The sequence below is a fragment of the Sarcophilus harrisii genome, chromosome 3 (assembly GCF_902635505.1).
Source record: "Sarcophilus harrisii chromosome 3, mSarHar1.11, whole genome shotgun sequence".
NCBI lineage: Eukaryota > Metazoa > Chordata > Mammalia > Dasyuromorphia > Dasyuridae > Sarcophilus > Sarcophilus harrisii.
This window is the reverse complement of record NC_045428.1, coordinates 346,562,257-346,575,602: the sequence shown is the minus strand read 5'-3', so window position 1 is coordinate 346,575,602 and position 13,346 is coordinate 346,562,257. Positions and strand designations below refer to the sequence as shown.

The following is a 13,346-nucleotide window of genomic DNA, read 5'->3' as shown; positions in this document are numbered from 1 at the left end:
TGATTGAATTTCTTTGGACTCATTTCACAGTCTATGGGAATTAAAAGCAACTTGTTTATTATTGAAATCATTCAACATTTGAATATGTGTTTGTTGAGAAAATCCCTTTCATGGATTCACTTCTTCTGTTCATACTGAATATAGCATGTAGTAATATATCATTTTCCTGGTTCAAAGTAGCAATTTTTCTAATGTGATTTGGGTTTTATTTACAAATAGCATTTTTAAAGGGCTAAGCAATACTCTAAATCCATTTCCCAATAAACATCATACTTATAATAGCTATATAATCCACAATACCCTTTTGAATTTGATCAAGCACATTTCATATAGCCAAACTTTTGACTAGTTTAATAATGTTATCAAAAAATAAAATCCTGACAGGCATTAAAACACAAAGGACAAAAAAAAAAAGGCTTTTCCATATATATACAGAAAGTCAGTTCAATTATAAAATAGATTCTTCTGTCCCTGAGTGATTTGAAGAGACCTTAACTAAGCAACAAAAGGTTTTGTTACCATTGTTAAAAGTGAAATTTATCTTACACATCAAAGAAAAGGATACATAAACTAATGTAATTATTGGTTTAATTCATCCATTTCTCCTATATTTCCCTTTTGTGGGGGGAGGAAGGGATGGACTGACCTTTTATAGTGAGCTCTTAGTGATGAAGATGCCTCTGTTTATCTAGATGAGCTGCTGCTATGCCTCTTATGAAATTCGATAGTTGATTAGGGGCATTTAGATTAAATGATAACATACATATGTGTATATATATATATATATATATATATATATATATATATAAATATATGTACACATATATTAATATATATGTCCTATACAGCAATTATGTTTTATCTCTGTAGTCATTCTTTGAAAATTTTTGTCAAGAAAAAAATCTTTAAAATTATTAAAAAATAAATATATGCATTATTTATATATGTGTATGTTATATGTAGACATAAACAGAGACAGAACCTATTAAATTTATCAACTTCTTATTCATTTTCATTTTTAAATTTATTTTTTTCTGAAATTTTAATTCAAATGTTTGCTTTTGTTTCTTAATATGAACTAGAGCTAGAGTCCTTTTACACTTGCAGCCCCTTTTTAACCTGAGATATTTTATGTTATATATAACATGTTATATATATATATATATATATATAACATATATATGTTATATGCCAGTATATAGGCATATAAAATAGATATGCAAATCAAACATTAACTGATAATAAATCATTATTTTGCAATCCCCACATTCAATTATGAGACCCCATATGGGGTTATAATCCAGTTTAAGAAGCTGAGAACCCTAAATAAAATAAACAAAAATGAGAAAGGGATGTCAATAAAACTCTCCAAGCCTGATTTTCTTTTTTACACTTTTATTCTTGTACTTCAGTATATCTCCCAAAATTTTTAGCTTTTTCTGAAAGACGTGATCTCTGTGTTTTATTTATTTTACTTCTTCTGGTCACTCTTGATAGGCTTTGAAAAATAAAGAAATATCCATTTATGCCCAAAATCAAATAATTACTTTTTCATTTTCCTCTTTTTCTCTGATCTCACTCTTCTTTCTATTTTTTTCTCCATTTATTGCAATCATTTTCATCCTCAACCCTTTGCCTTTTTAAAACTCCTTTGGGCTACTTTTCAACCTATCATTCCAGTTAATATGTAACAACATTTTTATTTCTACTTAAAGTTTATACATTGGTCTTTGCACAATAGCTCAAAAATTTAGGCCATCCACATGTTAAACTCACTTTACAGTTGAGGAAATTCATTATTAAAGAAGTTAAGTGATATGTTCAAAGTAACAAAGCAATCAAATATTTGAATTAGGATTCAAGTCTACATCCCTCTTGACTCCAAGTTCAGTGTTCTTTCTGTGACTTCCCATCCCTTTTTGTTGAAACTACTTATGTTTTAACATCATTCGTGATTTCCTAGACAAATCAAGAAGGTTTTTATTCTTTGAAGCCATTATTTTCCATCTCCCTAATGCATTCTTTTATGTTACTGATCACCTCCTTTTAAAAAACTCTTTACTTAATTTCTGTAACAACTTATTAAAAATTATTTAATTTTTTAAAAATTAAAAATCACACTAAATGATAATTTTTATATACAATGAAGAACAGAAGAAGATTGCATGGAACTATCAATCTTTTTATGTAGGACTTGTTTATATAATAATGTACCTGGTTCTCTATTACACTTGTTTTCTTTAGTTTTGCTTCATTCAGAACATTTGCGATTTCTATTCCGCCAAGATGCTCTATTATTTGCACTTCCCTTCTCCATAACTTCTTTACTTTACCTCTTTTCCTTAAAAAACCTTTCCTACTTTTTTTTAACATTCAACTATTCTGGTTCCTAATAGAGAACATAAATTGCAATACAGCATTGGCCTGGTAGGTAGAATTCAGGAAGAAATTTAAATGTGTGAAAACTGCAATGATAGTTTTTGGGAAATACTGAGGGACAGTTAGATAGGAATCTAGATCTCTCAAAGTCTCAAATTGCCTATCTATATATAAATGTTGACTCACTGTCAATATGCATTGGTTGTTTAACAAGTTAATAATAGACTTTAAGCTCCTTGAGGAAAAGAACTAGCACACTGTGTTGTACATGATGGGAGCTTAATAGGTGACTAATAAATAGAAATATTTCTGGTTAAGTGTATTATATGCATGGGATTTTTTTTTAAAAAAAAAGAGGAATTTAGGAAATCTAGAATTCAGAAATTTCCTATGTTCATTAATCTTGATACTTGGCTACTCTTAAAGTGGCAGTAATCATTTCATTAGATCAAAGAAACTTAGAACAAGAAGAGACTTAGGCTGCTTTAATGCAAAATTAAAGAATTTGTAAATTTATTTAAGCCTTAACTATGGAAAAGTTGGCTTATCATACATCACAAAATACAATCAATAGATTTGTATTGATTTCCAATAGTACCACAGTCCCTCACAGTTGGTCACACCACCACTTGATTGATGTTTACTCAGGGCCAATGGAATTTTGCTGCCTGATTTACTTATTTGCCTTTTTAAAAGCACTGATTATCCTCAGACTGAAATTTTCTCTTAAAAAATGAAAAATCTTAACAACTCCGTCTCTGAGATATTAATGTGGATAAAAAATTTGAAGCATTTTGAGCTCCTCATAATAGGGGAGAAAATGTGATTTTACTCTCCTTGATACCATCACTCACAACAAAGCAATCATTTTCATTATAAAGTATTAAGGAGCTCCTGAAAGTACTGCTTACTATAAAATTTATGAGAAGGGTGGTTGTTCTTCAATAGGAAGATCATATAGTTCCCCCTATTAAAAATGCATGTATGTATACACACACATATATACAAATATACATATATATATATATATATATATATATATATATATAAACACACATATGTACATGGTAAAATAATTTTTCACTTTTTAAAAAAAATTTAGTTTCAAATTTTATTCTCCATCCTTCCTTTCTTTTCTCCCTCCTCCAAGATGGTAAAAAATCATATATAGATTATACATGTGCAATCATGTAATAAATTCCCATATTAATCATTTGTATAAGAAGACTTGAGTTTTTCAAAAAAAGAATTAAAAAAGTAAAAAGTAGCATGTTTCAGTCAGTATTGAATCAGTATTAGTTTTTTCTCTCGTGGCAGATAGTATGCTTCATTCTTAATCCTTTGAGATTGTTTTAGATCATTGTATTGCTGAGAATAGCTAAGTCATGCTCAGTTCTTTAGCAAGATGATATTGATGTTTAATAGTTTGATACTATTCACATAGTGAATAGTGTACCGCATTCTCCTATTTTGGCTTACTTCACTTTGCATTAATTCATGTAAGTCTTTCCATGTTTTTTTTTTTTTTTTCCTGAAATCATCCTGCTTTTTATTTTTATTGCACAATAATATTCCATCACAGATATATATCATGACTTATTTAGCCATTCCTCAATTTAGGAGCATTCTTTTTATTTCTAATTCTTATCCATCACAAAAAGAGCTAATATATAAATATGTATATATGTGTGTGTCTTGCAAATAGGTCCTTCTCCCTTATGTATGAATGTATACATGTGTACACACATATACATATATACATGCATACGTTAATATCTTGGGGATATAGGCCTGGCAGTTGTATTACCAAATAAAAATATATGTAGTTTTATAGTTGTTTGGGCATAGTTCTAAATTATTCTCCATAAGGGTTGGATCAGTGCACAATTCTATCAGCAATGAGTGCCTCAGTACCCCAGTTTTTCCACATTCCCTCCCATTTATCATTTTCCATTTTTTATCATTTGAGTCAATCTGATAAGTATGAGGTGTAACTCAGAGTTGATTTACTTTGCATTCATCTAATTAATTAGTTCCCATTTCATAATACCATAATAGTTTGTTGAAACAATGTCTATTAGAATTTAGTAGATTTCTTGAGGACAGAGACTATTTTGGTTTCTTTTTGTCCCCAGTAACTAATACAACATCTAACCAATAGAGCTTTGTAGAATGTTTGTAGAATAAGTGAAAAGGTTATAATTTAAGTAAAAGGAAGGGGGAAAATCTTACCAATATTTTATTTTCCCCAAATCATTCATCTTTCTTTGAATCAAGTGATTAATTCTCTGTCCGTTCTTAAAGTAAATCCTTTTTGAGACACCTGGTAGTTCTTTTTATGAACCCTCCCCCCTTCTCTTACTCTTTATTTTGAAATTATCATAGTTAACTAAGCCTTTTTCTTTACCTTATCTTTCTTTACCTTCACCTTGGATTTAGGGTTTGACTAGATTTTTTTTTTCCTTTTTTGGAAGAGTTTGATGGGGAAACTATTTGAAACTCATTCAATTAACAAACATTTATTAAGCAATCAGTTTTTAGGCAAACATAAAAAAGCATAATCCCTGCTCTCAAATTCATATTCCATTTGGAATAACAATATACAGCAGTTGTGTACAATATTCAAAATGAGGTACTCTCAAAGGAAAAGTCCTAACATTAAGAGTAACTGAAAAAGGTTTCTAGCAGAAGAAGAGATTTTTAATTGAAGTTTTAGAGAAGCAAAGAGACCTAGAGGAGAAAAAATGGCTTAGCAGGCATGGGGGACAAATGATAATGTAGGAGGAAATGTAGAGATAGAGAATCTTCTGCAAAGAGCTTTTAGTTTTTCCCTGGGGACTTAAAATAGTTAACTAGTCAGTGAGAAATTTTATCCCAGAACCAAGCTTGTTTTTAGTTTTATGAGATTTAAATCCTCCAGGCTTTCCCTTACTTTATTTTCTTTCTATTTTCCTCAGGATTTCTTTGAACATTGTTATTTATTAACACAGTAGTAAGTTCCTTGAGTGAAAACATTGTGCCTTATCCTTTGGTTGTATTTCTCATAATATTCAGATATTTAAATGCCCATTTAATTATTATACTTCATAAAGGTATTTTAGACCAAATGTATGTATCTGGATTTATAAATAACAAACCAAAAAATCGTAATACAACAATAGAACTATAGGAGCTCCCATGAGACTAACACAATAGCTCTTGGTCTATCTTATATATAATCAGTCATCTAAGAAAAAATTGTGTAATATAAAGGGAGATAGAAATAGAATTGAAATAGCCTACTTCAAGTCTTTCCTTTGGCAAGTACACTAAATAATCAAGGATTGTTCAAATAGTTTCAAAATATTTGGTCAAGTCTCTTAAATTATAAATTATAGTTGACATTCCTATCTGCATAGGAATATATAGAATTGCTAACACCAATAAAAATGCAGAAATGAAATTCCTCTTCAATACCTAATCTAAATAATGAAGAATTTACAGGTAACTTATATGCATGCACTCAAAACTTTTACTAACAACTCATTTTCTAGATGCATATCATTATATATACATATGTTCATACATGCATACACAAAAATAAATATATAATATAAATAACTATATATATATATATACACGATTTATCCTTCTTTCCCTTAATTTATTTAAACAGATTATAGATTTTTTAAAAAGAAGTAAGCAAAATATTTTAAATTAAAACAAAATTTTATCTGAAGAAATCTTTAAGGAAAATAATAAACGTTTTCAAGTCCCTGAAATTATAACACTTGAGGACTAACTTTAGGTATAGATTTTCTGGCAGCAAAGCAAAAATGGAAACATTGAGTTACACAGTTTTGTTTTTTAAACATAAAAAAGTATATGCAAGCAAGGGATAAATTTTCTTTTTTATCTTAATACATATTCTGAAATCTAAACTATTCAGGTTCCTCTTAAATTGTGGATTAAAAGAAATAATTTCCTTTCATGAAGAAAAGTGGTTGAATAAGTTTTACATATATGTGTATATATATATATATATATATATATATATATATATATTAAACATACTTACATACAAAAATATATACATATTTATTTTTAAAGAGGCACTTCTCATTTAAAATGCCCCTTCCCATTTCTAGAATGTCTTGAGTATTTTTAAAGCATATCTATTAAAATATATTTAATTTCAGATCCCTTTGAAGCATTCATCATTTTTTCTATACGGCATGAGATCAGAAGGATTGATCTTCACAAGAGAGACTACAGTCTGCTTGTTCCTGGATTAAGAAATACAATAGCCCTTGATTTTCATTTCAATCAGAGCTTACTTTATTGGACAGATGTTGTAGAAGACAGAATTTACAGAGGCAAACTTTCAGAAAGTGGAGGTATGTACTTTTGATTTACTTTTTTAGATAATGTTAATGTACCAAAGTGATACATCACTTTGGAAATGTGTCTAATCACACATCAGGAAATATGTCTAATAAAGTTGGCCCCTCACATAAAGAATGCAAAAGGTTCTGGCAGTGATTTAGTTTCAGTTCCCAGGGAATTATCTTTATTTTTATATCATTTTAGGGAAAGTGGTTATCACACACCAACTGGAGCACTGAACATAAAGTCAGGATGACCTGAGTTCAAGTCCTACTTCAGCTGGGGAATCCTGAACAAATCATTATCTCTATGTATCTTAATTCCAAGGCAAGAGAAATGAAGGAAAGTGCTTAAATATGAAAACCCAGCAAATATAGGGGAGAGGTATAAAATCTAGGGAGCAAAGGGATTTTTTTTGGGTGGGTGAGGAATGAAGATAATAATTGTTGATATGTATTGATAAAATATTGATAAATAATTTATACAATAATTTATTGATAAATACTTCAGAGGACTGTTGTGAAGATCAAATAAGCTAGTAACTGTAGAGTGCTTTGTAAAGTTGAAGTGGTACACACATACACACACACACACATATATGCAGAAAAAAAAATATTGCTTTCCACATGAAAATCATTGCATTTTTTTCAAGTTACAATAATTTGCTTTATGATTTCTGCCAATTAAAAATTTATAATAGCAGCATAACTAAAAACAAACCAATAAAATATCAGTGTAAAGAACATTCCACTCTGCAACTTTCTTTTCTTTCTATTTTTGCATGAATCCTTCATAGGCCCTAAATGAAAATATAAAATATTTCTGCTAGATTAAAATCGTTACCTTTCATTGGATTTGGATAAGTATCTAAGAGCATTATATTCCCTTTCAAGTTGTTAATTGCTTTGAAAGTCACTTTTGTAATTTATAAGTGGTAATATCAAATTTTTCTCTTCTGTACAATTGTAATCTGGTTATTTGATGCCAGGAGAAAATAATTCAAAATGAAACAATGAAAGATGTTATAGGGTCAGTCATGAAACCTCTCTCATATACTTAGTATGGCATCATATATGATTTCATTATTTCATTCAAAATTAAGGCCCAGGGGAGATTAATAAAGAATTAGAAAATGAAACCATTGATTAAAAAGCATAACCATTATAGTAAATAAAATTTGGGGGAGATTACTGATAGCTTATGCAATGCATTGTCATTATTTGCATTGCTAAATACCAGGAGAGGCTAATTTAACATCAGTCTCTTAGAATATCATCTTATGCTACAAGTGGTTTTACCAAAAACCAAAACCAAAATAATCAGTAATGTAATCAAATTTACGGGAAAATTACTATGTATAAGAAATTTAGAATCATAAGCTTTACATCCCTACAGTCAATGTTTCATGAGCTCAGATAACAAAAGCAAAATTTAGCTGATCATTTCAATAAACTCCAGTCTTTGAAAACTCAAGTGATTGATAAATGATTTTCCTTAATTCGCTATCCTTACTATCATATGCAAAAGGTTAATATATTTCATACAGAGTTATAATTTGTAATTTTTATGTTCAGAACAAGTTCAGATGGTGTTGAAAATTACAGGGACAATTACTCTAAATACAATTATGCCAGAAAGGAAGGATAGTTCATATCCCTAAGAATCTGACACCTTACCCTTAAGTCTATTTAAAAGTTAGCAGTCTTCAACTGCTTCATCCATAGGAGTAAAACAAGTAAAGCAGTTGTGGAGGAAAGTGGACAATGGGAAAATATCCCCGTGGTTTTGGAATATGAGGGGTCAAGGGGAATAATATCATATGGAGGCAAAAAAACAAGGGCAGTTTCACTATACATTGAAGGCAATCTAATTGAGGTATAAAAATACAGACCAGAGGGTAGCAATTTAGAACCCCCCCCCCAAACACATATAAAGAAAGAGAATGACTGAGACAGACAGACAGATGGGTTAACAGACTGAGACCAAGACAGAGAGAAAGAGACAGAGACAAGGAGGTCAACACCCTGAAATAAACTCTTTTCTCTCAGTGTTTTTGAGGGGGGCTCCACTAATGAGTGCTTTAAGAGAATGGTACTCCATGCCAAGAGACAAGAAGGTAGAAAACAGAGGCTTTCCTCTGTCTTAAGTGATTAAAACAAGGCACATTATTATTTTCAGAAAAGAATAATCCATTGCATATATATTTATCATTTGATAGGAGTGTTTATAGGTACTTCACCAACTAAAACTGTAAATTGGGCTACAAGTTGTCTAATTTTTGCTCAGTAAAATAGGGATGTGTTGGTCCTACACAACTGGCCATAATTCAATAAGACATTTTCCTTTTTCTTGGTGCAGTTCATAAGTAAAATTTTCTTTTTCCTTTTCTTTCTTTTCTTTTCTTTGCTTTTTGTAGGTGTAGGAGCAATTGAAGTGGTGGTAGAACATGGCTTGGCTACTCCAGAAGGTCTGACAGTAGACTGGATTGCAGGAAACATCTACTGGATAGATAGCAATTTGGACCAAATTGAAGTCGCCAAATTAGATGGTACCCTGAGAACAACACTGATAGCAGGAGCTATGGAGCATCCCAGAGCTATTGCTCTAGACCCGAGATATGGGTAAAGAAACTTTACTTTTCTCATCATGTTTTTTATTATTATTTTGGCAACATGGTACAATTAAAAGAGCCTTGGATTTATCAACAGAGGTCATAGGGCTGACTTAGAGATTTATTGTTGACTTTCTCTGTGATCATGTAAAATCACTTCATCTCTCTTAGTCTCAAATTTCCTCTTCTGCAGAATAAGGAAATTGTGCAAAAACTTTTAGCTCCCTATTTTTAAATCTCTAATTGAATGAATTAAGGCATTTCATTTAAAGAATGAATCTTTGTTTTGGTGCTTTAAGTGGAAGGTAACATGTTTATTTAGAATAATGTTGAGTATTAGTTCTTTGGAAGCTATGCAAACTTTTTTTTTTTTTTTTTTTGACACAAACACATAAGGAACTTAAAGTTGCCCACCAGAGAGGGACTGTAATTGTTTCTAATGGTTAAAACAACAGGACCAGCCTTTGTGTTAAATTGGCACAGATGTTAAATAACTAGTCCTTTATAGTTTCTATGTGTACTTTGAAAAATAATTTTGTAATGAAAATTGAAAGAGTTAAGTAAAGAGACTTTGACAACTGGGATTTTCCAGAAGTTAAAAAAAAATGTTTCCCTAGATTGGGGGAAGCAAAGTTCATTGCAAAAAATTAAGCATTTAATCCTTACAATTCATTTTTCTAGCAAACAGTCTCTCCAGGAGACTATTTATAAAATCTAAATTCTTTTTTTTTTTAGGACAAGGAAAGCAAGATTTTTTTAAAGGGAAGAAAGGCAGGGGAGGCAGGCCAAAAAAAATGTTCAGTTTTCTCTCATTCTCTCTCTTTTTTTTTTAATTTCTTGGAAGGATCATAGTTATCTCTGGCTCCCCATATTTGTGTGTGTGTGTGTGTGTGTGTGTGTGTGTGTGTGTGTGTTTAAAAGTTTACAGAATTAAGTAAATTAAAATAGAGGAAATGAAAACTTAGATAAATCAGGCAAAAGCATAAAGAAAATAAATTGAGATGGATAATGTCTAAAATAAATCCATTTTCTCTAGCCCACTTCCCTTTTCTCATTCTAATCCTTTCACTCTGGTTGGGATGAATGAATTGGAAGAAGGCAGAAGGAGACATATGTTCTCTTTTCTACTTTTAGGCACAAGGTAGTATAAAGAATCTTAATTGACAAAAGACACCTTACATTTTATTGAAGAATAGAAGAAAAACGGTCTGCCATGCTATTTCTGGAGTTACCTTCTCTCATGTCAGGAGAATGCTATGTACAAAGCTACTCAAGCTTGTGATTAACTGATGTTCTTCTATGTCCATTCAAGCTAAAGTGCTAAATGAAAGCTTTTTATTTTTTTTTAAATCATTATTCTTTTTAACATTCATTTTTAAAAGTGAATTCTTAAATATTTTTCTCCATCCTACCCACAGCTCCCTTTGCAGAAACAAAAAATATAACATCAATAATACATGTGAAATCATGTAAAACATATTTCCATATTTAATCTGTTGCAAAAAAAAAAAGAATTTATTTTCAGTCTCCCTTCAGTTCTCTTTCTGAAGGTAGAATTTTTCATTATGGGTCCTTTAGAATTGTCTTAAATCATTTTCTTGATTAGAGTAGCTAAATGTTTTTACAGTTGGCCATCATTAAAATATTGCTATATACAATGTCTCCTACTTTTATACCATTTAGTTTGCATCAGCTCATATACGTCTTCTCATTTTTTTCTGAAATCATCCTGATAGAAATTTCTATATAATGAATTCCATCAAATAAAATTCTAAATATAATATGATTCCATCTCAGTCATATACCAAAATATGTTTACCATTCCAAATTAATGGGCATCCCTTCAATTTCCAATTCTTTGTCATCTCATAAGATGTTTATTTATGTGTGTGTATATCTATCTATAATATGTATATAGATAGATAGATAGGTAGGTAGATATACACACATACTTTCCCTACATTCCCTCCAGCATTAGTCATTTTCCTTTTCTCTCATATTAGCTATTCCAATAGATGTGAGGCCTACCTAGATGGTGCTTTTAATTTATATTTTTCTTTTCAATGGTAATTTAGACCACTTTTCCATTTTATAACTTTTTTTTCAATTAGAGCAAATTTTATTTATTTTATTTTTAATTTTTGGAACAAAAATTAGCATGCCTGTAAAATAGTACAGTAAAAGAAACAGTACAAACAAAAAATAAAAAAGTGATTGCATGTGAAACTTCAAATCTTATGCACAAGTTTTTATTTCTTTAAATATATAAAGTTATTATATGTTTTTTCTTCTTTTCTTTTTTGCATGTAATAGAGATGACACAAACATTATATATGGTAAAAATTTCTCTGGATGTTGATAGTGTCTTTTTTCATATATCTTTTATAGTTAATTTGGCCATTTATAGTGGTCAAAATGATTTATTTGCTCAAAATTTTTCTTAAAATATATTCCTGTTATTGTATATGATATTCTTTTGATTATATTAAATTCATTCTTCATTATTTTGTGCAAGCCTATCCATGTTTTCCTTAGAGATTGAGCTTATCATTTCTTATAGCAAAGTAATATTCTGTCACAATCACATATCACAATTTGTTTAGTCATTCCCCAATTAATGTACCTCCCCTCAAATTCTAGTTCTTTGTCATCATAAAGAAAAACACATTTTAAAAAGTACATTTGTCTTCCTTTTATATATATTAGAGAAATAGACTCTTTATCTGAGAAAATTGCTAGCTTTTATCTTTATTTTCTATTTTACTTGGAATTTTGTTTGATTTTGTGAAAAAAAATTTTTTTTCAAATTAATCTAATCAAAATTATATTTTACTTCTGCGATCCTCTGTATTCCTTGTCTGGCCATAAATTCTCCCCTTATCTATATATCTGACAGCTATATACATACATATATATACATATAGAAATGTATATGTATGGACTTTATGCTCCCCTAATTTGCTTATGATATCACCTTTTATATCTAAATTATGTACCCATTTTGACCTTGTCTTGACATATGGTATGTAATTTCTGCAGAACTACTTTCCAGTTCTCCATAACTTCTACCAAATATGAGCTTTTGTACCAGCAGTGTGGATCTTTGCATTTGTCAAACACTGGATTATGATGGTCATTTGCTACTGCATATTGTGTACCTAATCTATTCCACTGTTTAATCAGTATCAAATACTTTTCATGATTTCTGTTTTGTAATACCACCTGAAACTTGGCATTTCTAAACCACCATCCTTCACAATTTTTATTGATTCCCTTAATTTTTTTTTTACTTTCTGTTCTTGCAGATAAATTTTGCATGACGTATAAATAAATTAATTTAGTTAGAATTGTCATTTTGATTATATTGGCTCAGTCCCACCATGAAAAATTACTATTTCTCCAATAGTTTAGATCTGTCTTTGTGGATGGGGGAAATATTTTATAATTGTGTTGATACAGTTCCTGGGTTTGTCTCGGAAAGTAAACCCCCAAATACATTGTCTGTAGTTATTTTAACTGGCATTTATTTTTCCATCTACTCTTGATGGACTTTGGTGGTAATATATAGAAATGCTGATGATTTATTTGGATTTATTTTATATCTTGCAAGGTTTGTTAAAATTATTATTTCAACAAGCTTTTTTTCAGTTGCTTCTCTATGAGAGAAGCAATTTATTTTGGATCTGTACTTTATTCCAATCATTATTAATCAATTTTATAAAATCATATCAAAATTCTGTATGTAAAGTCCTAGAGCTGTGAGCTTGCATATTCTAAGTTCACGTGTTTAACTATAGAAGTTAACAAAAGTTCCTCCATTCTTGTTTTGCCTTGTGATGATGGTCAACCCTAGCGTGGCAGTGGTAACAACTACACAAAAAGCCCCTCAGAATATTTTTGTATCTCTGGACCAATTACTTGTCTAACAGATGCAGATAACCATCTTATGATCATTTAGGTCAGTGACTGTGATAGTTTGTACCACTTCCTC

The 13,346-nt window shown here is 30.0% G+C and overlaps 1 protein-coding gene across 1 annotated transcript in view; it reads left to right on the top strand.

Moving 5' to 3' along the window:
• LRP1B (LDL receptor related protein 1B) overlaps positions 1–13,346 on the top strand; it is a 2,378,573-nt gene that overhangs the window by 1,590,884 nt on the left and 774,343 nt on the right. Inside the window, exons 24-25 of the mRNA XM_031963676.1 lie at positions 6,558–6,755; positions 9,161–9,365. Of these exons, the coding sequence (XP_031819536.1) occupies positions 6,558–6,755; positions 9,161–9,365 (403 nt within the window). The remainder of the gene's footprint in view (positions 1–6,557; positions 6,756–9,160; positions 9,366–13,346) is intronic.